Here is a 27,010-nt window from a genome sequence, read left to right as displayed (position 1 = left end):
ATTTCACATATTCTTCGGTTTCTTTCTCATATAGTACAACTCTTTCTTCAAATCTTGCATTCTGGCAATTTCAATCTCTGCTTGTTCCCATATTCTCACTCCCTCTTGATTGTGTTATCAAAAGTCTTCATACAAATTTTGTACATTCTTCCAATCCCTTAGTCTCACTAGCCTTCATCTTACTATTCACAGTCATTTGCACCTACATTTATGTTTTTATTCCTCCATTCTGTTTTGCATTCCTGATAACTCGTAATCTAACAAAACATCACAATTTCTACAAATCCATACCTTCTCTCATTTCCTGTTCGGTCTCTCCACAAACACATCTTTCATATTTTGCCATGTATGCATTACACCCACATCAAACCATTTTTGACAAGTCTACATCATCAATAGTAGTTGATCTTCGCTCTGCACAGAGCGAAGATCTCATTCTCCCCATCATTTATTTTGTTCATGACAAAATTAAAAAATTAACTAAAAATAATCAGTAACAAATCCACAAAATCCAACAATCATGCAGTTGCATTAAGCCAGCCATACCAATTCTTACAGAAAATAGCACTTATCTTTTCCAAAGCATTTTACCAATGACCAAGTAAGTTGACACTCTCTAGTGGATGTTCAAATAAGTTAAGAAATCAGTTGGGAAAAAAAAGAGAGAGAGAGTGTGGTTGTTCTGTCAAAAATTAGGAGAATGAAGAGATTACATCAATGGCAGAACGATATTAAAAAAATGAAGATATCAAGAAAGAACTTTATATCCTTAGTATGCAAGAAATATGGAGAATAGCTAATCTGAGGTGTTACCACCACCTAAACAAAATAGGAGAGGAAAGGTAAACAAAACAGGTGTTTCATGCCAGGATGGCAGAAAAATAGACCTCAAGGAAGATCGTGATCTAAGTGGAATGATTCAGTTAGAAGTGCTTTAGAAGACCGAAACATAACAACAGAGAATATCAGAGTCCTGACAGATAACTAACCAATTTTGAAGAAAATTGCTAACACTAAGTTAGTAACAACAAACTTTTCATGTAGTTCTATCAGAGTATCCTGGCATACCTAAAGCCTACACATATCAGTAATTTGATAATGATTTAAAAAAAATAAAATAAACCCTGTATCAGATGTTATCATATATTTTACTTCTTAGATAAGTGAAACCATTGCAACCAATGATCCTGGGAAAAATCAGCAAGAATAAGAAAGAAGACCCATAATTTAATAATAATATTAACATCTGACCTCCACAGAATCAGACACTCATCATGGTAGGTACCCACAAAGCTCATCCAACCATGCCCTTAAACTGATTTAATGTGTCACAACACAGTCAGGCAATGAATTCCACTCACCAACCACTCTCCATGTAAAGAATATATTCCTCTGATCACACACCCTCCTTATACAGTTTCCAGAGATGGCCTCTTGTTTTATCTCCTCTCACATTCTATGAAAAATCTCTTCCATGTCAACCTGATAACCCCTGATTAATGTCTCAATCATATCCCCTCCTCCTCTTATTCATGAGGCTTTGCAATTTACATTCTCTCAATCTGTCATTTACTCTGCATTCCAAAGACCACTGACCACCTTTGTGAATCTTCTCTGGACCCTTATCAATCACCATGAAAACCTGGCAACCAAATCTCTGCACAATAATCTGTATGAAGCTTGATGTGAGGGTCTTCCACATCATTACCATTACCCAATGTGCCATCTTCACAACTGGTGCAATGTGGCCCCTGAATTTCAGGTCCTTGTCCAACACCACTCCTAGATCTCTCATCTCCTCTACTTCCTTTAAAGTTTCCCCATCAAGTGTACACTTTGCATCCCATCGTTCCTTATCAAATTTTAAAATTTTACACTTTGCAACATTGAAATGACAGTTCGACTTAAATGTCCATTCATGCAAACTATTCAAGTCCTCCTGTAAGGATAAAACATTTGCTTGACTCTGCGTTGCTCTCTTCATTTTTGCATCATCCACTAACAACTGCATATCACCAGTTAAACCTATCCCAATAGCATTAATATACAACTTGAACAATAATAGTCACAAAACTGACCCCTTAGGCACAACACTAGTGACCTTCCTCTTTCAGGATGCTGCACCCCCACATACAACTTTCTGATACCTATCTGACAACCAGTCACTGATCCAACTCCAAAGTCTGTTATTCAATCCCATCCATTTTTATTTAACAGCTTGTCGTGTGGGAGTCTATCAAAAGCTTTTGCAAAATCTAAGTATATCACTGTATATGCATCTCTCTCTCTCTCTTGTACAAAACATTTGTCACCTTGTTATAGAACATAAGTAATGCTGACAACCGCAGAGAATACTGCTGTTATCAACCCATTTCTGTATCCTACTTCTCACCAATCTCTCTAGTACCTTCATCACAATTCCAGATATATAGATAGATATATATAGTCCTTAGGGACTCTCTCATTAACCAATCCTCTAGCAATGGAATCTCCATACACTGCTATTCTTGAATCACTCTCATCTCTTTTACTCTTTTTTCTTTCATTCTATTCTTCTGCACACTTACATTTGTTTCCCCTTAAACATCTAATATCACTCTGAATATTGCTCATTTCATTCTTCATTTTGAATAATGTTTCATCAAATCTTGCATTCTGACAATTTCACTCTCTGTCATTTCTGTTGTCTCTCTGCCTCTCATTCTGCCACACCTTACTTCAATTTCCTCATTTATACTTCCTTTCAATCCCTTATCACTTACTTTCACTTCTACATTTTTGAATTCTTTTGCTGCCTCAGTCTTACCAGCTTTTGTTCCATTTTCAACTGCTTCAGTCTGCTTTGCATAGTCTAACAAAATATCGCATTTTCTACAAATCTATACTTTCTCTCATCTCCTGTTCAGTCCCTCCACAAACACATCTCACCATGCATATATATTAAACTCACGACATTGAACGATTTTTTGAATATTCTACATTGTTAACAGCACTTGATTTTACAATGCTCGCTTAGTCACAGCAGTTGACCCCAATCAGTACTGCATTGTGTTCTACTCAGAGAAGGCGAGATTCAAAATTACAATTAATAAGTTAGTAACAATTCCCCAAGGTCAAAAATCACACAGGCACGCTAAATTATCAAAAATAAACAGTAATATACTAAAATTCAAGCAATATGAAGAAGATATCAAAGGAAGAAATGGAAGGGTACAGTATTTTTCGTGAAGAAAGAAAGGGCTGGAAGGGATGGGGAGTGCTGCTAATGTAACAGGGGAATTAAGTCCACATAAGGAAGACATGAAAGGGGAAAATAGTGGCAATGGTTATGAGGCAGTGTGGTGTAACGTGGAGGTTGAGAGGAAGACATATTTAGTTGGATGTTGCTATAGGCATGGGAATGTGGTGATGAAGAAATGTATAAACAACTTGGATTAATGAACAAAAGAAGGGTAATTATTATGGGTGATTTTAATTATGGTGTTATAGATTGGAATGAAGAGATAGCATTTGGGAATAAGAAAAGTGAATTTCTTAAGTTCTTGAGAGATATCTATCTCAGGCAGCACGTAAAGGAAGGCACACAAGGATCAAGAGTTCTAGATCTGATCACATCATCAGAAGATGTAATTGTTAGAGGGGGTTTCACATTTTCCTCCAGTTGATGAAAGTGACCATGAAGTAATCACTTGTGTTGTGGTTAGTCATATGCAGGCTTTTGTGAGGAAAGGATATATGTGGAATTATAAGGCTGGTGATTATGACAAGCTTAGGAGACAACTTCGAGCTATAACATGGAACGAGGAGTTGAGCAGTAAGGAAATAAATGCTGCATGGGAACTTACAAAGAAATACATAACAATATCAATGTACGAATGTATCCCAAAGGCCAAAAGGCTGAATAAGGTAGGTGTAAAATGGATGAATGTGGAGCTTAAGCATGAAATCTGGAAAAAGAAAGTACTTTGTAGGAAGTACAAGATAAATAATAGTAATCAGTCACATGAAGAATATAAAGAACAAGCCAGGAGAGTGACTCAGTTAGTAAGGAAAACAAAAGTAGAGTATGAGCAGAAATTAGCAAATCAGGTCAAGAAAAACCCTAGAGAGTTTTTTTTAGATATGTGGCAAGTAGAAGGAAGAATGATCATCAATGTCTTCTGGCAGTAGCATTGGCATGCCAGAAGACATTGTTGAGGTATTCAGTGATCAATTTATAACTGTGTTTCATCCTGATCAGGGTGGAATCATGAGGAACTTAAGCGTAGAAGACATAGGAGAGGATATTTTAATTGTGAGTGAGCAAGAGGTATTTGAGGAAATAAATAACCTTGATGTTAATAAGGTGATAAGATTTGATGACATATCACCACGCATCTTAAGGGAATGTTCCAGGGAACTGGCAGTAGCACTGGCATGCCTGTTTAATAAGAGTTTTGCAACAGCACAGGTTCCAAGGGAGTGGAAGGAGGGTAAAATTGTTCCACTGTATAAATGTGGTGATAAGGCTGTAGCTCCGAATTATAGGCTGGTCTGTATATCTGGAGTTGTGGTGAAGGTCCTAAAGAGATTGGTGAGAAGTAGGATACAGAAATGGGTTGACAACAGCAGTATTCTCTGTGGTTATCAGCATGAGTTTGTTAAGGGGAGTTCATGTTTCACTAACTTATTTATGTACTATAACAAGGTGACAAATACCTTGGACAGAGGCGATGCATGTACAGTAGTGTACTTGGATTTTGCAAAGGCTTTTGATAGACTGCCACATGACAAGCTCTTAAATAAATTGAAGCAGATGGGATTAGATAACAGACTTCTGTGTTGGATCAGTGACTGGCTGTCAGATAGGTATCAGAAAGTTGTATATGGGGGGGGGGATGCAGTATCGCGAAAGAGAAGGTCACCAGTAGTGTGCCGCAGGGGTCAGTTTTGGGGCCATTGCTGTTCAATTCGTATGTTAATAATGTTGGGTCGGGTTTAACTAGTGATATCCAGCTGTTTGCAAATGATGCAAAACTGGGGAGAGCAATGCACAGTCAGGCTGATGTTAATGCCTTACAAGATGACTTGAATAGATTGCATAAATGGGAAGGTAAGTGGAACTGTCAGTTCAATGTTGACAAGTGTAAGGTTTTGAGATTTGGAAGCAACAATGGGATGCAAAGTATACACTTGGTGGGGAAACTAACAGAAGTAGAGTGATGGTGGACAAGGATCTGAAATTCAGGGGCCACATTGCACAAGTTGTGAAGACATCACATCGAATAATGGCAATGATGCGGAGAACCCTGACATGCAGAAATAGAGAGGTTATGATTCCATTGTATAAGGCCTTGATCAGGTCTCATATGGATTATTGTGCACAAATTTGGTCGCCAGGTTTTCATGGTGACGAGGATATGTTGGAAAGGGTACAGAGAAGATTCACAAAGGTAGTCAGTGGTCTTTGGAATGTGGAGTATGAGGACAGATTGAGAGAATGTAGGTTGCAGAGCCCTGTGAATAGGAGGAAGAGGGGGATATGATTGAGACATATAAGCTGGTCAGGGGTTGTTATCAGGTAGATATGGAAGAGGGTAGTAGAAAAAGAGGCCACTGCTGGAAAGTGTATAAGGAAGATGTGAGCAAAGGAGTGAGAAGCAGGTTCTTTGCATGGAGGGTGGTTGGTGAGTGGAATGCATTGATTTGTGGATGTGGACACATTGAATCAGATTAAGACGCGGTTGGATGAGCATTGTATGAAATAGTGAGTACCTCCCACGATGAGTCTCTGACTCCATGGAGGTCAAATGTTGATAATAATAATATTGACATATTACATAAAATAGCGCTTATCTTTTCCAGAGCTCTTTACTAACACTATGCAAGTTGCAGCCCTTTAGTAGGTGTATAATATAAATCATTAATGCTTTTTATTCTCCAAAGGGAGTAGATGAAGTTATTTTAGCCCTTTCATACATTTGGTGACTGAGGGATAGTCAATCTCCACCTTCGTGTCAATCTCAAACCAAGCTAACAATGATGTTAAATGGCATTCAGTGAATAGAGAACAGTAGACAACTGCCATATTTTCATGGTTCCTAACCATAATGCAATATGTTATTATCTGAATACATAACACATGTTAATACACAGTTGAAAATATTTAATTAAGATGGATTAATTATAAATCTTACAATTCCTGTATTGTGAATCATCGTCAGTGTAAAACTGTTTGAAATCAAACAATTACACAATGAAGGTATATGGAGAATGGAATCTCTCCTTATATGCAACTGTGAGACAGCCAGGTAAAAAACAATACTATTATGATCGGTTGAAGTGTGCATGCTTGTTATTATTAAAAAAATAATACTTTAATAAATAAAATTAAAACAAAACATAAAATAGCTCTTAATAATAATTTCCCACATTTTTAGCATAAAGAATCCATTTGAACCCTAGTCCTACATTTCCTCCAGGAAACAGAACTGGGTCTCACAGAACATCATCATGCATATCAAGGATTTAGGCCTAGCATGGCCTGTTCCGGCCTTAGAAGTTATCGTTGAATCGTTTAAGAGGACGTCCTGGTTTTCTTTTTCCTAATGGCTTGTACTTTAAGGCTTATTTTGGTAATCTTTCTGTTTTCGTTCTTTGAATGTGTTCCATCCATTTATGTTTCACAGAACATGAGATTGCTAATACTGGCAACAGGATCTTTTTGATCAGAAAGGCATATTAAAAAACTTTGTTGAAAGTTTATTTTTCACTTGGTTAGAGTATAATAAATTTAGTTTAATCCTTTATCCAAGTGTGTGCAAACAAAGTTTGCGCCTGAAAGTATCTTCAGGACTGGGGCAAAGTGATACAACACCAAGGCAACTCGTTGCAAAGGTGTAGCAAGCTACCAACACTCCTGTCTTAGTATCTCCTATAATGCAAAACACATCTCCTTGCGGATATGTCTAATGTTATGCATTAAAGGAAGGGCCACTACCCAGACTAGTTTCGACCTTTATTGAGGTCTCTTCAGTGGGAGCCAGGCCCAAGCTGAGATACCAGGCAGAAGCATTCGTAGGTCATCTCTACCTATAGGAGTTGCCAAATGGTGTGCCACCCTTTTTTTAATAAATTACTCTGGATTTAGAGAAAGATGTTGAAAGTTTATTTTTCACTTGGTTAGAGTATAATAAATTTAGTTTAATCCTTTATCCAAGTGTGTGCAAACAAAGTTTGCGCCTGAAAGTATCTTCAGGACTGGGGCAAAGTGATACAACACCAAGGCAACTCGTTGCAAAGGTGTAGCAAGCTACCAACACTCCTGTCTTAGTATCTCCTATAATGCAAAACACATCTCCTTGCGGATATGTCTAATGTTATGCATTAAAGGAAGGGCCACTACCCAGACTACTTTCGACCTTTATTGAGGTCTCTTCAGTGGGAGCCAGGCCCAAGCTGAGATACCAGGCAGAAGCATTCGTAGGTCATCTCTACCTATAGGAGTTGCCAAATGGTGTGCCACCCTTTTTTTAATAAATTACTCTGGATTTAGAGAAAGATGTTGAAAGTTTATTTTTCACTTGGTTAGAGTATAATAAATTTAGTTTAATCCTTTATCCAAGTGTGTGCAAACAAAGTTTGCGCCTGAAAGTATCTTCAGGACTGGGGCAAAGTGATACAACACCAAGGCAACTCGTTGCAAAGGTGTAGCAAGCTACCAACACTCCTGTCTTAGTATCTCCTATAATGCAAAACACATCTCCTTGCGGATATGTCTAATGTTCTTGGATAAAGGATTATCACACTTGGATAAAGGATTAAACTAAATTTATTATACTCTAACCAAGTGAAAAATAAACTTTCAACATCTTTCTCTAAATCCAGAGTAATTTATTAAAAAAAGGGTGGCACACCATTTGGCAACTCCTATAGGTAGAGATGACCTACGAATGCTTCTGCCTGGTATCTCAGCTTGGGCCTGGCTCCCACTGAAGAGACCTCAATAAAGGTCGAAACTAGTCTGGGTAGTGGCCCTTCCTTTAATGCATAACATTAGACATATCCGCAAGGAGATGTGTTTTGCATTATAGGAGATACTAAGACAGGAGTGTTGGTAGCTTGCTACACCTTTGCAACGAGTTGCCTTGGTGTTGTATCACTTTGCCCCAGTCCTGAAGATACTTTCAGGCGCAAACTTTGTTTGCACACACTTGGATAAAGGATTAAACTAAATTTATTATAAAAAACTTTGAACAAACAGACCTATCTGCTTCTAGCCTCTCTGAACACCAGTCCTACATTTCCTCTAAGAAAAAATGGGTCTCTCAGAACATGGGATTACTAGGGTCACATCGCCAAAATTGTGAAGACAACACAAAGACTTCTGGGAATGATGAGGAGGACACTGACGTGTAGAAGTAGGGAGATTCTTGTTCCATTGTATAAGGCTTTGATTAGGCCACACATGGACTATTGTGCCCAGATTTGGTCACCTGGTTTTCAGAAGGATGAGGAGATGTTGGAAAGGGTCCAAAGGCGACTGACTAAGGTAGTTTCTGACCTCTGGAATGTCGAGTATGAGGAAAGATTGAAAAGATGTAATTTGCAGAGACTGGTGGAGAGAAGGAAGAGGGGAGATATGATAGAGACCTACAAGTTGGTAAGGGGTTGCTATAGGATCAATGGTGGAGAAGTTCTACAGCGAATAGTGGGAGATCAGGGGAGAACCAGAGGTCATCCCTGGAAACTGTATAAAGAGGGTGTGAGTAGGGGAGTGAGAGGCAGGTTTTTTTCGTGCAGAGTTGTGAATGATTGGAATGCCTTGCCTGAGAGTGTGGTGTCTGCAAGGAGTTTGAATGTGTTTAAGACCCGGTATGATGAGATGTGTGTGAGATAAAAGGACCTCCTAGATGAGTCTTTGACTCCATGAGGTCTTGTTTAATAATAATAATAATAATAATACTATCCACAGGATCCTTTGAAAAACTTCCAAAGTACCTCAGCATCCAAAATCTCAACTTTAATGATGGACTCTCTATGCGACAAATCTGAGAAATCATTATTAAAAACTATACTGTTTAATTATATAAGTTTGTTTTTTTTAATATATATAATCACACTCACACACTTCACCTGATCACAATAATTTCATTTTTTTTTACCTGGCTGTCTTGTAACTGCATATAAAGAGAGATTCCATTTTCTATATACAAAGTGTGATAATTTAATTCCCGAAATGCAGCTGTAAAAAACCTAAATTCAGAACCATACATTAGTGGCTACTGTCGCCTTTGAAGTAGTCCGTTTGTGCATTTATACACTGGTTTAGAGGCCTGTTTTCAATTCCCATTTTTGGAAACAGGCCTGGAGCTCTTTTTCCGAAATACTCTTGAGAGTTCCTTTATCACATTATGCTGGATATCAACGATGTCACAAAATCTTCATCCTTTTAGTGCAGTCTTTAATTTTGGAAACAGCCAGAAATCACAGGGAGTTAAGTCAGGTGAATAAGTAGGATGACCTAATTTGGTAATCGATTTTTTGGCCAGAAACTCTCTCATGATGAGTGCACTATGGCTTGGCATATTGTCGTGATGGATGATCCACTTGTCAGATCACAATTCAGGTCTTTTTCTCAGAACAGAATCTCAATCTTTAGAGCACCTCTAAATAGCATTGTTGGTTGACTGTTTGTCCCTGTTCAATGAATTCATACATTGAACAGGGACACACCAGCATGGTCTTGAACTGTGAAAGTGATATGCATGCTTTTTCAGATGTGGCAAACTTGGAGTTTTCCACTGCATGCTCTGACGTTTTGTTTCGTGATCGTACTGGAAGCACCAGGTTTTGTCACCTGTAATTACTCTTGGAAATGTGCCTATTTGCAGACAGATCAGTCACAACTTGAACCCACCCCTGCTTCTGTTCGTTCATGAAGATCCGAGGCACAAACTTCAGAAATCTTTCACATACCAAATTCTTCAGTTAAAATTATCCTGACTTACCTAAAATTACTGTTTCTCGATTCATTTGCAATTCATCAGCCATTAATCGCACACCTAATCATCTTTCAGACCATACCAAATCTTGCTCTCTGGTCACATTTGAGTCTGTTATTTTTGTGTTTGGCTGCCCACTTCTGGGGTCGTTGTTAACATCTCGCCCATCCTTGAATCTCTTATGCCACTCAAAGACACTTGACTTTTTCAGAGCATCCACATCACATGCCACTTTCAACAGCTCCAGCATTTCAGTAGCAGTTTTGCCGATTTTCAGACAAAATTTGATGTTAACACACTGCTCCAAATTTCGATCACACATTGTTATGCCATAGTTTACATGCAATCTCTACTATTTTTGCAATAGTCAACTAGCAAATGGCTCTACCGGCTTGAGATTTATGCACGCATTAGTTAAAAGATGTATCAGCACGATTACTTGTGTGACTCCAACCAAATCACCACACGGGCGACACTACTCAGCCGTTCTGGGAATTAAATTGTCACACCTCATACCTTCACCTTATTGTTTCATTTCTCGATTTCAAATGTTTTACATTGACAACAATCCATGCTATGTGAATCAAAAGATTTGCAATTAATCCATCTTAATTAAATATTTTCAACTGTGTCTGTGTGTGTTACTTATTCAGAATGAAGCACAGTCATCTCTTAATAAGTATATGTTACTGTCTGAAACTGTGTGGATTCTGCAATTGAATTTTGACCTGCAGAATTAAAAACCTGAGTTTCCAGAAAGAGGGGGGGGAGAATTCTACTTGCCCATGCCAGAGACTAACTTGGGAACTAGTTGAAGAAAGGCTTAGAAAAAGTTCTTGGAATTAAATTTAGAATCAGCTTTATAATATACTATATTCTTTTACTCCTATTATTTAAGTTCAGTATTTTAATTTCTTGGATGGGTGTAGCAAGACTTTATATCCATGACTGAAACAGCATGATCAAATTCAGTCAAAGTGAAAGGTGGAAGGCTACATCCTACTTGTTACTCAGAGTGATCTTCTCCTCCTTCAACTCAAAATTATATCATATTTCTTAGATCCTGTTTCTAGAAAACAGGATTCTGAGTTCACATGTTTCTTAATGTCCTGAAGATTTCCTCCATTCCATCCTTGTCGACCATCAAACATAGTAAAATCCCTATAAAAGAATACTTATCATCATGAATTGAGTTTTTTTTTTTTTTTGTGCTGTTTTTATGTAACTCCCACCCACGATTGAGTGTAACCCATTGGACATTAGTACAGTGGATAAGCTAAAGATTTTTTCTTATTTTTATTAATTTTTTTGCATTTTTTATTGATTAATTAATTCATTGATTTGTATTTTAAGGTAGTCAATTATATTCATTAAACTTAGTGTGACCTACATCACTACAAGTGTGCATAGATGTATTAAACAATGGTTATGGTTATTTAGAGTAAATGTCAAGGCAGCTAAGGCAGTTATACTTTGTCTGTGAATTGTGCATATTCATTGTTCAGTTTGTGTCATCTGTCAGGGTGTGAGAGAAGATATCCCAAGTTTCAAGAAGAAAATATACCCTGCAACATGTGCATTAGAACAGATAATTCCAAACAAGAGAAAGTGATGAGTGAGAAAACATATTTTGAGAGAGAGAGAGAGTTGTTTTTTTTTTGAATAAACTTATTTTTCAAACAATAAATTTAAAGAATATACATTTATTCTTTGGATATATTTAAGATAAGGGATGAAGGAATGAATCTCTTTCTTACCTTGCATGATGTAAATTAATCTTGTGCACTCCCACTTCTCATGAATACATGGGAAGTGGGTGAATAGTTATTATTATAATGTATGTTTTCCATAAATATTAAAAAAGCTTATACATAATATACCTGGATGCTGTGAATAAACATTTTGCACTGGTCCATATACATGATGGCTGCAACGTGGATGGCAACTGTGATAAGCAGCTTCTCTATGGAAATCACAATTCATTTCTGCTAAAATTAATATGAAGATCTTTTATAGCATGTGTAACATAAAAAAATAGGACAATATGACATCTATAATAATTTACAATATTATCAAGCAATTCAGTACCTAACTGAAGCTACAAACTAATTATGTCTGCAACTGGCCACTTATGATCAGCTAGCAGTCTACCAGTGAGTGACCAATTAGCAAAGATAATGTGCTATACTCTATTTAGTTTAAGCACATGACCAATATAATGTAGATGACTATATAAAGAAAACCAACATTAATCACATAGAAAGATATGCAGTATGCTCAATATCTATCAAGACTTGGAATTCCACTAAAGCCAAATGAATGATGATAATTATTGTACATAGTTTCTGTTATTGAGATCACACGTTTTAAGATACTTAACAAGTTTAATAAAATATAACCCTACAAGTTTCATAAGTCATCAGACTTACATTGTCAGGGGGTATTAGAAAAAGTTGTACAGAAAAGAGACTAGAAACAATTAATTACAGATATTAGATGTTATCACAACTTCATTCATATATGAATTGTGAATAATGCAATAATTCATATAAAAGTTTCTGGAACACAAAGCTATGCTTTTCAGGGGATACTGTAGACAGCTGGGAAGGAGAGATGGTCTAAGCAATCCATGATTTAAGATGAAAAGCCAAACGGCTATTTTTTTCTGATAGCCGTTTGGCTTTTCATCTTAGTTAAATACTATGTTATAACATAATATAGTGACACACCTTTCTGGTAATCGTATAGCAAAAGTATGTAAGTTCTTTTCACTTAAACTCTGATATTCTATGTCTAGCTACTCACTGATGAGACCTCAAAAAAGGTTGAAACCGGTCTGGGTAGTGACCTCTCCTCATAATGTAAAACAGTACTACATCTCCTAAGAGCTGTGTGTTTTACATTATGAGAAAATATCAAGAACAGTGAGGGATCTTGCTCCACCTTTGCAACGAGTTGCCGTGGTGTGGCACTACCAAGTGGTCATTTACGCTTGGATACGCTGACAGTTCGTCGGCATGAAAAGTTCAGATCGTAGTTTCGCTTACTGGCTGAAAAACAATAAGGGATTTTTATCCCCTTATTGCTCTGGAGGCTAAGGTTTTGAAAATTCCAAGCTTCTGGGTGGGAAGTGGAATGTAGGTATCTTCCTGAGTGTGTTTATAATACGGTACTTTTAAAGTGCATGTAGTATTTTATGTAAGATGATAGCAGGTCTGTGGAATGAACCTTATGAGAATAGGTTGAAGATTTGTGGGTTGCAGAAATTGGACGATAGGCGAAGGAGGGGTGATATGATTGAGACATTCAAATTACTGAAGGGTTTTTATAAGATTGATCCAGAAGATATTTTTGAAAATATGACTGGTGGTGGGAGGACTAGGGGCCATGCATGGAAGCTGGGCAAGAGCGTGGTTGACAAGGGTGTTAGAGCTAGGTTCTTTACTTGGAGAGTGGTAAATGAGTGGAATAAGCTTCCAGAGTCTGTTGTGGGTGCTACGACCGTGAATGAGTTCAAGGCAAGGTATGATAGATACTGTGTGAATGTTGAATAGTTGTTCTTGACATGATGTTAGGGCCTCCCTCGATGAGTCTGTCGACTCCTTGGAGTTTCCCGGAACAATAATAATAATAATAATAATCTATACGAGGGTGGTCTGAAAGTTCTCACCCTAACAATGAAAAAACAAATTTATAATTTCAAAATTATTTTTATTTTTCAACATAATCTCTCTTAAGACTAATACATTTATTCCAGCGATGCTCCAGTGCCATTATCCCATCCCTGTAGTAAGATCTGCAAAATAAGATCTCAGTAAGATCTGCAAAATACCTTTCTACAGCTGCAATCACTTCTTGATTCAAAGAAAAATGCTGACCAGCGAGGAAGAGTTTTAGTTTTGGGAAGAGATAGAAGTCGGAAGGAGTCAAATCTGGGGAATAGGGTGGATATTCCAACAGTTTCGTGTGGATAGAAGGGGTAAAAAGGGAGGGGGAGTGCTATTGATGATAGAGAAAGAGTTATGTCCATACAAGGTAGAGATGCAAGAGAGAAATAGGGCCAGTGGTTTTGAGGCAGTATGGTGTGAGATAGAGGTGAATAGAATCAAATACTTGGTGGGATGTTGTTATAGACCTGGTAATGTGGATGGTGGTGATAGTGAAATGTATAGTCAAATAAGCCAAGCAAAAAAGAAAAGGGTGATCATTTTGGGTGATTTTAATTATGGCAATATAGACTGGAATGAAGAGATAGCAACTGGAAGTAAAGAAAATGAGTTTCTTGAGTTTTTGAGGGATAACTACCTCAGACAGTATGTAACAGGGGGCATACAAGGATTAAGGGTCTTGGATTTGGTCATCTCATCAGAGGATGTAATTATAAATGAGGTGTCAAATCATCCACCAATTGGTGAAAGTGACCATGAGGTGATTACCTGGGTGGTTGCCAGCAGTGCAAGGACCCCTGTGAAAAAAGGGTATATGTGGAACTACAAGGGAGGGGGTGATTATGAAGAGCTCAGGAGACAGCTTGCGGGTGTAGCATGGAATGAGGAGTTAGCTGGAAAAGAGATCAATGCAGCTTGGGGGATTTTCAAAAACTATTTAGTAGATGCAATGTCTAAATGTATTCCAAGGGTAAGAAGGTTAAATAAGGTAGGTGTGAGATGGATGAATAAAGAGATTAAGCATGCGATACAGAGAAAAAGGGCATTGTGTAGGCAGCATAAGAGAAGTAGAAGTAACCAATTTCATGAGGTCTACAAAGACCAGGCAAAGAGGGTGACCTGGTTGGTGAAAGTAGCTAAAGAGAGATATGAACAGCAGTTAGCTAATGAAGCCAAAAAGAATACTAGGGAGTTCTTTCGATATGTAGTCAGCAAAAGAAAGAATGATTATGGAAGGATGACATTGATTGGAGGAAATGGTATAAAGACAGCTGTTGCAGAATGTGTGGTGGAGATACTTAATGAGCAGTTCATAAAGATCTTTCAATCTTGTGAATGTGACTTCATGGAGAGATTGAGAGCAGTTGATGATGGGGATGAGAGACTGACTGTAAGTGAGCAAGAGGTGTTTGGGGAGTTGAGTAAACTACATGTAAATAAGGCTGAGGGACTTGATAATATATCACCTCGTATTCTGAAGGAATGTGCCAGAGAGTTGACACCTGCCTTGACATATTTTTTTTAATACGAGTCTTGCACTTGGTCAAGTTCCTAAAGAGCGGGAGGAGGGCAAGATTGTGCCACTTCATAAAGGAGGTGATTGAACTCAAGCATCAAACTATAGGCCTATCTCTGTGTCAGGTGTTGTGGTTAAGTTGTTGGAGAAGCTTGTGAGAACTAGGATCCAGAGTTGGGTTGACAACAATGGTATAATCTTTGATGGACAGCATGGATTTGCTAAAGGGAGGTCATGTTTTAGTAATCTACTTACTTATTACAATAAATTGACACTGCTTCCTTGGACAGAGGAGAAGGATACACAGTAATATACTTGGATTTCGCAAAGGCTTTTGATAGAGTACCTCATGATAAGTTGACAGTCAAACTAGAGCAGATGGGGTTGGATATTAGATTAGTGCATTGGATTGGAGACTGGCTATCTGATAGGTATCAACAAGTTGTGTATGGGGGTGCGATATCCAGGAAAAGGAAAGTAACTAGTAGAGTGCCTCAGGGGTCTGTTTTAGGGCCATTACTATTTAACTTGTATATTAATGATATTGGCGAAGATTTGGATGGAGATATTCAGCTGTCTGCAGATGATGCAAAGTTGGGATGAACCATAAAGAGTAGTGAAGATGTTGTGGCCTTGCAAGAAGACTTTAATAAATTGAGTGATTGGGCAAGCAAATGGGGATGTGAGTTCAATGTTGCAAAATGTAAGGTTTTAAAATTTGGAAAACAAAGATGGGATGCAGAATTTATGCTTGGTGAGAATATATTGTTGGAGGTAGAGGAAATAAGAGATCTGGGGGTGATAGTGGATAAGGATCTAAAATTTAGGGGACACATCGCTAAAATTGTGAAGACAACACAAAGACTCCTGGGAATGATGCGGAGGACACTGACATGTAGAAGTAGGGAGATTCTTGTTCCATTGTATAAGGCTTTGATTATGCCACACATGGACTATTGTGCCCAGATTTGGTCACCGGGTTTTCAGAAGGATGAAGAGATGTTGGAAAGGGTCCAAAGCCGACTGACTAAGGTTGTTTCTGACCTCTGGAATGTTGAGTATGAGGAAAGATTGAGATGATGTAATTTGCAGAGTCTGGTGGAGAGAAGGAAGAGGGGAGATATGATAGAGACCTACAATTTGGTAAGGAGTTGTTATAAGATCAATGATGGAGAAGTTCTACAGAGAATAGTGTGAGATCAGGGGAGAACCAGAGGTCATCCCTGGAAACTGTATAAAGAGGGTGTGAGTTGGGGAGTGAGAGGCAGGTTTTTTTCGTGCAGGATTGTGAATGATTGGAATGCCTTGCCTGAACGTGTAGTGTCTGCAAGGAGTTTGAGTGTGTTTAAGACACGGTATGATGAGATGTGTGTGCGATAAAAGGACCTCCCAGATGATTCTTTGACTCCATGAGGTCTTGGGAAATAATAATAATAATTCATAGTGCAGATCCCTTAATTTTCCCATTGCCAAAACACCTTTTGAGGGCAGGTGCATTATCCTGATGAAAGAATTATTTTTTCTTCTGCAAACCGGGTTTTTTCTCACGAATTTTTTTGTCTAGTCTGGTTAAAAGATCAGAATAATATTCCCTGGTTATTGTTTTACCCTTTTCAATATTATTAACAAACAAAATGCCTTTAGCATCCCAAAACACTGATGCCATGACCTTTTCTTCTTTGGTGCTGAACAACTTGCTTCTGTCCACTGTTCTGACATAGTTCTAACACCCTTACTAACTACACTCTTGCTCAGTTTCCATGGATGGCCCCTAGTTCTCATACTATCACATCTGTTCTGAAAAATTTCCTCTGAATTAATCATGTAAAAACGCCTCAGTAATTTGAATGTCTCAATCATATCACTTTTCCACCTATCAGTCAGTTTCTGTAATCTACAAAACTTCAACCTGTTCTCATAACGTTCATTCCATAGACCTGTGACCATCTTGGTCACCTCTGGATCCTCTCTACCACCTCCCCATCACCAAGAAACTCTGCCACCTAGATCTGCTCAGCAGTAGTCATGATGGGGTCTTATCAACGCTCGATAAAGAGGAACAATAACCTGCTTGTCAAAGTATTCTTCGGTAACCAAGTGATCTGATGAGCTGCTTTAGCCACTTTTGCTATGTGCCCCTAAACGTATCCACTAACATTATAATTTGTTAATTGACCAATATCTAAATAATAATTAATTTTCATGTATCCACTAACACTTCCAGGACTCTGCCTTTGTCAATTTCCTGGAGTACAGTTCCACCAATGGTATAACCCTGATATCTTTTCACCCCAAAATGCATAACTTACACTTTGTCACATTAAAATGACATCCATTCTCCTTAGCCCAGTCTGCCAATCTATCCAAATCATCCTGCAAAATTTTGACATCATGTGTATAACTATTGCTCTACCCAACTTTGCATCATCAGCAAATAACTGAACAGTTCCTCTGAGATCCTTTCCTATATTATTATTGAATAAATTAAATAGCAATGGTCCAGGAATAGAACCCTACTCTCTGATATCTCTCCATCAACCACCTTCCTATCCATTTCACCAACCCTATATCGAACCGCAAGTACTGCAGCTTACTGATTAGAATTCTATGTCATATCCTCTCAAAGGCCTTTGCAAAGTCCAGCAGCATCACTATAAACCCATTACCCTTATCCAGTTCAACTGTCACCATATTATAAAACATGAGCAAGTTACTTAGGCATGATCTACCCCTTCATAAAACCCTGCTGCTCCCATACAGTATCCCATTTCCATCTATCCATTCCTGAATTTTGTTCTTGACCAACTTCTCCAATACTTTGAGACACAGATATTAAACTATTAAATTTTGATATCAGGTATTAAACCTGATATCAAAATTGGAGATGTTAATCTCAGCTCATTACTTTATGCAGATGTTATACTTTTAAATAAATACAGTAGTTTAAATAAATAAGTTTGTAAGATTCCCTGACTAAATTCAATACCTGTTGTAATAAATTTGGTATGAAAATCAGCAATGACAAGACAAAGACAATTTAAATAGGCAGAAATATTGAAAATATCAACTTCATCGTGAATGGAGAACCTACAGAACAAGTAAAACATATCAGCGTATTAGGCACAATTTTTAGTGAATACAGTAAATTAAATATGAAAATAGACAACAGAATCAACAAAGATGGTATGGTATGAAGTCAACTGAATAAATTTATATGCAATAAGAGAGAATTAGTCAAAACACTAAATTAGGTTTGATCATTATCTTGTATACAAGATAATGATCAAACCAATATTAACTTATAGATTTGAAAGCTGGGTCAGAGGTAAAACTCTTGACCAAAGACTAGAGACTTCAGATATGAGAGTCCTGAGAAAGATTAGGGGGGCATGAACAGATGGCATCAATGGCAATATCATATTAAAAACAAGGATATTAGGAAAGAACTTGACATTGCCAATATCCAGGAATGTGTTAGCAAAACTAATCTTAGGTGGTATGGTCACTGAAACAGAATGGGAAAGGAAAGACTAGCACAACAAGTATTCTCTGCCAGGTTGGTAGGAAAAAGACCCAGAGGAAGACCAAGATATAGGTGGATTGATAGAGTAAAAATTACTTAGAAGACAGAAATATAAGATCTGATAATGCTGAAATCTTGACAGATAACAGATTGATTTGGAGGGAAATTGTTGATAGGAAGTTAGTAACAATGTACGTTCTTCATGTAGTACTATCATAATATCCTGTACACCCTTGAGGATGCATGTAAGAAATTGATGATGATAAATAAATTATTTGCTTACATTCCAGTAGCCATATAGCTTTATGTTCCAGAAACTTGACATGAATAACAGCAAACTACAGAAATGTAAACATGGAATTATGATGCAATAAATCACTAGACCTATATGGAATCAAAATACTCATCATAGGAGGCACACACTGTTATATACCAAGTCGTTCAAACCATGCTTTAAACTCATTCAGTGTATCTGCATTCACCACAATGTCAGTCAATGCATTCTACTCACCAACCATTCTCCATGTAAAGAACCTGCTCACACCCTCCTTATACAGTTTCCAGGTATGTCCCCTTGTTCTGCTCCCTTCTCCCATTCTATGAAAAGTTTCTTCAACATTAACCTAATAACAATGCTTTACCAACTTAAATGTCTTAATCATATCCTCTCACATCTTGCTATTCATAAGAGCTTGCTAACTGCACTCTCAATCACAGATCGCAAAGACCAGTTATGAGTAGACCTTACTCAGTCTTCTGTGGACCATTTCCAATATATCCTCATCACTATTTCATGGTGATAAGGACAACCTGTTCCATTTACCTGCACATTCATGCAAACTATTCAAGTCCTCTTGTAAGGCCAAAACATGTGCTTGACTCCTCATCACTCTTTCCAGTTTTTGTACCACCAGATAAACCAATCCAAATATCATTAATATACAAATTAAATAAGAATGGTCCCAAAGCAAACAACTGTGGCACACCACTAGTGAGTTTCCTCTGTCAAGATATTGCCCCCCCCCCCCATACACAACTTGCTGATAACTAGCCAATAGCCATTCACCTATCCAACTCACCTGCTATCCAATTTCATCTGCTTCAGTTTAGTGGCAAACTTGTGGTGTAGCAATCTATCAAAAGATTTTCAAAATCTAAGTATACCACTGTGTACACATCTTGTTTGCCTGATATATTCATCACCTTCTTATAATACATAAGCAAGTTTATAAAACATGACCTCTCTTTAACAAACCTATGCTGACAAACACAAAGAATACCTTTTATCAACACACTGCTGTATCCTATCTCTCACTAACCTCTCCAATACATTAATTGCAACTCCAGATATACAGAGATCAGCCTATAATTTGTTGTCTTAGCCACCTTTGTGAATTGGAACATTTTTGTTATCTTTCAATGGAATTTTGTCATCTTCCTTTGGACTTGTGCTGCTGCAATGTTAAACAGGCAGGCCAATGTTGATGCTAACTCCCTGAACACTAATGGTGATATGTCATCAAGATGTATTGGCTTATTGACATCTAGCTTACTTAACTCCACATATACGTGGGTGGTCTGAAAAGGTCTTGGCCTAACAATGAAAAAACAAATTTATAATTTCAAAATTATTTTTATTTTTCAATATAATCTCCCTTAAGGCTAATACATTTATTCCGGCGATGCTCCAGCGCCATTATGCCATCTCTGTAGTGGTTCTCAGTAAGATCTGCAAAATACCCCTCTACAGTTGCATTCGCCTCTTGATTTGAAAAAAAACGCTGACCAGAAAGGAAGAGTTTTAGTTTTGGGAAGAGATAGAAGTAAGAGGGAGCCAAATCTGGGGAATAGGGTGGATGCTCCAACAATTCATAGTGCAGATCCCTTAATTTTCCATTGCCAAAACCTTTGTGGGCAGTTGTCCTGATGAAAGATAATTGTTTTCTTCTGCAAACCAGGTCTTTTCTCACTAATTTTTTCGTGTAGTCTGGTTAAAAGATCGGAATAATATTCCCCAGTTATTGTTTTAGCCTTTTCAAGATAATTAATAAACAAAATGCCTTTAGCATCCCAAAACACTGATGCCATGACCTTTTCTTCTTTGGTGCCGAACAACCGGCTTCTGTCCACTGTTTGGATTTTGGTGTGTACTGGTGAATTCAAGTCTCATCCATAGTAATAAATCAACGCAAAAAATCAGTTTTATTGTTGTTAAAACACTCCAAGCACTGTTCAGAGATTTTCATGCAAGTGCATTTTTGATCTAAGCAGCACCCATCTTGTGCAAAGTTTTTTCATTTGCAATTCTTCATGCAAAATATATCCTACATGTTCTTTTGAAATGCCTATAGTCTCAGCAATTTCACCCACTTTGACTCACCGGTCATCCAATACCATATCATGCGCTGATCAATGATTTCTGGGGTTGTTACACTTTTTGGACGTCCTTCATGGGGATCATCTTTAAGGCTGGTATGGCCACGTTTAAACTCGACAGTCCATTTCTTAATTGTCGAAAACAAAGGTGCCCAGAAACTTTTATGAACTTCGAATGAATTTCTTTTAGCATTAAACCTCTTTTACAAAGAATTTTATAACCACACCATACTCAATTTTATCTATTTCAAGGGATACAGATAACACATTTGCTTCCAACAACTGTATAAAAAAAAACTGCTCGATAGAATGACTTGCAATTTCACATCGATGCTTATGACACATGTACCAACTTAGAAAAAAAATCTTGCCAATAGTGTTGCCATTTATGGTTGAGGCCGAGAGCTTTATACGGTTTCCAGAGATGACCTCTGGTTCTTCGCCTATCTCCCACTATTTTATGTAGAACTTCTCCAGCATTGATCCTATAACAACTCCTTACCAACTTCTAGGTCTCTATCATATCTGCCCTCTTTCTTCTCTCCACCAGACTCTGCAAATTACATCTTCTGAATCTTTCCTCATACTCGACACCTTGGTCAGTCGCCTTTGGATCCTTTCCAACATCTCTTCATTTCTGAAAACCAGGTGACCAAATCTGGGCACAATAGTCCATGTGTGGCCTAATCAAAGCCTTATACAACGTAACAAGAATCTCCCTACTTCTACTCGTCAGTGTCCTCCACATCATTCCCAGAAGCCTTTGTGTTGTCTTCACAATTTTGGCTATGTGCCCCCTACATTTCAGATCCTTATCCACTATCACCCCCAGATCCCTTATTTCCTCCACCTCCAACAATATATCCTCACCAAGCATAATTTCTGCATCCCATCTTTGTTTTCCAAATTTTAAAACCTTACATTTTGCAACACTGAACTTACATGCCCATTTCCGTGCCCAATCACTCAATTTATTCAAGTCTTCTTGTAAGGCCACAACATCTTCACTACACTTCATGGTTCGTCCCAACTTTGCATCATCTGCAAACAACTGAATATCTCCACCCAAATCTTCACCAATATCATTAATATACAAGGTAAACAGTAATGGCCATAAAACAGACCCCTGAGGCACTCCACTAGTGACTTTCCTTTTCCTGGATATCGCACACCCATACACAACTTGTTGATACCTATCAGATAGCCAGTTTCCAATCCAATGCACTAGTCTAATATCCAACCCCATCTGCTCTAGTTTGACTGTCAACTTATGATGAGGTACTCTATCAAAAGCCTTTGAGAAATCCAAGTATATTACTGTGTATCCTTCTCCCCTGTCCAAGGAAGCAGTCACTTTAATGTAACCCATATTCATACATCTGATTATTACCATTATTCACCTTATGATGCCTCCAAGGTGTCTTCTTCCAAATTTCGTGCTTAATTCCTTCCTTTGTCCATTTTACACCTACCTTATTTAGCTTTTTGATCTTCAGAATACATTCCCACATTTGTTATGTATTTCTTTGTCAGTTCCGAAACAGTATTTATGTCCTTGCCTCTCAACTCCTCATTCCATGCTGTCTCATATATAATCATAATGATATATAATATATTATACCAAACACAAATGTTAATTTAATCATCATAAGGGAAAGATTGAAGGGGGAAGGAATATTCAGTTCTTTGTTGCAAAACTGGGAAGAGTAATAGTTGATAAAGGTGATTTTGATATCCTACAGGATGATTTAAATAAATTGACATTGTGGGCAAAGAATAACGATTGTCAATTCAATGTTCAAAAATGTAAGGTTATGCACTTCAGGGTGGAAAAAGTTGCATACTGCATGTCACATTGATGGTAGTGGATTGCATGAGGCTAGGGATGGGATAATGGGGCAGAGAGTTGAAGTTCAGAGTACATGTTGCAAAAGTTGGTAAAATAGCTCAAACTTGGATGTTGAAAAACATTCTAATAAGTAAAGAGAGAGAGAGAGAGAGAAGCTATGATGATTTGGCTGATTCTTGCCTACTGTGCATCTGGGTTTCTTGGGGATCAGCAGGTGGTAGAGAGAATTCAAAGACAAGTGATTAGGCTGGTGACAGGTCTGTGGAATGATCCCTACAAAGATAAGTTGAGGGTTTGTGGGTTACAAAGTTTAGTTGATAGGCAAAAAAGAGAGGACATGATAGAAACTTATAATATATTAAAGGGGTTTTATAAAATGGATATAAAGATACATGACAAACAGTCAGAGAACTAGGGATCATCCAAGGAAGTTATATAAGAGCATAGTTAGTAAGAGTGTGTGTGGACTAATTTTTTTGGATAGAGTGGTGAATGAGTGGAATGGATTATCAGATATGATAGATTTTGCATGTGTCAACATTAGTGTGGGGTCAGAGACCCACAGTAACTAAAAATAATAAAATAATAATAATTTAAGTGATAGGTGGAAAAGACGGAATATGACAGAAACACATATATTACTCAAAGTGTTGATGCAGAGGAAATGTTTTAGTATCTGTTTAAGGGGGAGAGAACAAGGGACTGTTCCTGTTGTAAGTGAAATTAAGTATTGTGTTAGTTTGGGCCACCTGCAATGATTCTTCAGACACCATGGAGAAACTCTTGTAATAATAAGTGAACTGCAACTTAAATGCACAGAACATCATAAACTTTGATGCAAAATGTTTCCAAATAAAAGTTATGATGCCCATCAGTCACTAAGATACAGTATAGCATAGTCAATGCTAATACTGCAGAGAAGAATGGCTTTCATGATAATTAGTTCTTTAATGGTTATACAAAAAATTTTCAGCATAACAAATCTGAGAAGCATAGTAATCATATTGAACAATTACTTCAATAATGCTTAACTACAGCAATAGAGATACATGAACAACCCTACCACAATGCTACTCAATAACCGAAACTTGTCTTGCTATGTATAACATTGTGGTAGGATTGCAAGGCCAAGAGAGAGAGAGAGAGAGAGAGAGAGAGAGAGCATCTCAGACCTATACTGCTCAACAACTTACCACACAACCTAAAATATACATCTATGAAACTCTAACACATTAAGTGTGGAAGTTGCTCCAATTCAATTAGCACAATACATCTACACAACACAGAAATCACTCAACTTGGTTAGGATATTAAAGAGAAACATGGTTATGATATCCACTAAAATATAAATAGTAAATTTAGAATTAACTTATTCTGTTAAATAATTTTTATATTACCTGTAAAAACTAACCTATCATAGGCATGTTTGTAATTGTCTTTAGGTGGGAGATGAATTTCACTGTACCGTTCATCAAGCCTGAAATGGCTTGATAAAGCTCCATATTTGGTCTCCCAATTATATAAAAATTCATTTTCAATATAAATAAATAAAATTTAAAAATAATTTTAAAAATCCTTAACCCACCCATACTGTACTAGTAATGTGCTATAGGTTTAGAACCTTTCATGGATAGCAGTAACATAAATATGTATATATTTCACTCTTCATAAAAACTTATTCAAGCTACAAATACAGTAGTATTATATTGATGATTTAAAAAATAATAAAAATAAAATATTACTCCTAATTACTTCATTTTCCTCTACCTTTTCTTAGTTCAGTTTAGAGTGACCATTATTCTTTATTTTATTTTATACACTGTATTTATTATGTTACTTTTTGTATGCTTTTTGATGTTCTTTTGTTTCTCCTGTCATTTTTTAATTTATATTTCAGACAAAATTGTAAGGTACATCATCATCTTATACATGCATTTTAAAAACTTCTACACTACTAAAATTCAATGAATAAATAGAGGTAATTAAATAAGTAATTATTTAGTATTAGGTAATTATTACTTTTTATTATTTTCAGATCAGTAAACAATTTTTTTTTAAAGTTTTCCTGAATGCAACAAAATAAATGTAGTACTCTATTGAACTTGCAAACTGTAGTAATGCAGCTTGAATTCAATTAGCACAACACATCTACACCAAAGGTTAGGAGATAAAAGAGAAACACTGTGTTTATGATATCCACTAAAATATAAATGGTAAATTCAGAATTAATTTATTCTGTTAAATAATTTTTATATTACCTGTAAAAATTGGCCAGCCTCATTAGCATAGCACTCTGTAATCAACAGAGTGGTAATCAGAATCCCATCATATTATGCGTATAATTTACTTGTGGCAGAGTGCTGGTGCACATTAGGTGAATACATCTTTCTGATGAGTAATGTCAAGATTTCCAAAAATTAAAACAGAACAGAACATGGAAAGTTTTTTTCATACAAATCGAAAATGGGTGTTTTTAAAGAGCAGTATTATCCAGCCATTCACTTTTGTTTTCTTCTTCATCATCCTAACATAGATTATAGGTTAAGTAACTGCTTAAGTTTCAGGCCATTGTTTTCCGAGTTTTCTAATTCTTTGTTTTCCATTTCTGTATAATAAATTTGGAAGTCTGATATTGTCTATTCGATTTAGATGTTGTATCCATTTTTTTTTAATTTATATTAACGTGAAAATTTATTTATTTTATATTTAAAGATTTCGAGATTTCATTTGTTTTGTTGTCCAACATATATATACAACTGTTTTTCTTAAGAACTTCATTTCTGTAGATTGGATTCACTTTTAATTTTTTTTTTTTTTTTTTTTTCAGTTCTGTTCTAAAGTAGATAAAATTATGATAAAAATGATGATGACTCCACCGATCCTTCTAAGACGGGTTGAGTCCCCTCCTAATAACGGGTTACCGACGTATTAATGCAGCCGGTTCGACACTCCTCTGCTGCATCCCTAAGGGCTATATTCATGAACTGTATCCGTGTGTGTTCACGGGGTAGGTTTGGGGAGATGAAAAACCCTAGCTAAACTGTCTAGGAGAAAAAACTTGCTGTCCACGCCCAGGACAGGCTATGACAGGTCCTTATGCTCCTCACGTCGTCGACGGGAATCGAACCTAGGACACACCTTCCCCAGGCAAAGCGCATAGCCACTAGGCTAACCGCACAGACTGATAATGATTACTTATGGAAATGATGAAGATATAGGTTAAGATCACAGAAAGAGAGATATTTGTTCTCTTCTAACAGCCAGCAAGAGAAATGAAATGTATGGTTTCATGGCACTCTAAACGCGACGCCTTAATGTACATAGAATAAATAAAATCATTCCAAAAAAATCATTCTAAAATAATATAGGATTAAGATCACAGAAAGGGATATATTTGTTCTCTTCTAACAGCCAGCAAGAGAAATGAAATGTATGGTTTCATGGCACTCTAAACGCGACGCCTTAATGTACATAGAATAAATAAAATCATTCCAAAATAACGCAGTTAACGTACATAAATTTGTATACAGTAGTTGTAATAGTTCTAAATTCTAAATAGAAGGCAATTAGAACTGTTGCAAACGAACTACAGTAATAGCACTATGCTAAAATATAAACTATAAATAATAATGGTAACATGACAAAGTACAACAACTTACCGTTCGATAAAGGAAAAACTTCTCAGAAACGTTATTCGTTAAGAAAAACTAAATTCGCACACAATCTATTCGCATTTCCACCGTAATTCTAAATTTGCAACGAAAAACCGCTATAATTAGCAATACACACAACCGTCTTAGAACTCAAAAGGAAAGCGTCGTCTGCAACACTACTCTAAATCCCGATGTTCAACGTACATTCTCGTTACCGATGAGTTTTGACATGTAATAATGTTATATTATTACATTCCATTTAATAATGGAATAGAATGATGTTTAGAATTAGATCTGATATTACAGTACAGTACTCATAACTTTAACATAAGAAAACAATGCTGGAAGAAATGTAGTAAATACATATCTAAAGTAAACGTTAACACTCGTAAATAGTTTGGAAAAAAAATGAGCAATGAAAATCAGCTAAGATAAAAGACTG

The 27,010-nt window shown here is 36.9% G+C and overlaps 1 protein-coding gene across 8 annotated transcripts in view; it reads right to left on the bottom strand.

Moving 5' to 3' along the window:
* LOC150103650 (uncharacterized) overlaps nt 1-26,707 on the bottom strand; it is a 374,591-nt gene extending 347,884 nt beyond the window's left edge. For 7 of the 8 annotated variants that reach the window (XR_016548861.1, XR_016548860.1, XR_016548859.1 and 4 more), the window contains exons 1-2: nt 26,575-26,707; nt 11,864-11,968 (exon numbers count right to left, since the gene is read on the bottom strand). Coding sequence is in view for 3 of the 8 variants with exons in the window: in XM_090398369.1 (XP_090254495.1) it covers nt 11,864-11,966 (103 nt within the window). In the remaining 5 variants the exon portion in view is untranslated. Of the gene's footprint in view, nt 1-11,863; nt 11,972-26,574 lie in introns of all 8 variants that reach the window. The other variant, XM_090398370.1, reaches the window with a different exon arrangement.
* Nucleotides 26,708-27,010: the final 303 nt, after the last annotated feature.

This window comes from Typopeltis vanoorti, chromosome 9 (genome assembly GCF_054136105.1).
Source record: "Typopeltis vanoorti isolate ZY-2024b chromosome 9, IOZ_Tvanoo_1.0, whole genome shotgun sequence".
NCBI classification, from domain to species: Eukaryota; Metazoa; Arthropoda; class Arachnida; order Uropygi; family Thelyphonidae; genus Typopeltis; species Typopeltis vanoorti.
The sequence above is the reverse complement of the archived record's forward strand: the minus strand, read 5'-3'. Positions and strand labels throughout refer to the sequence as shown.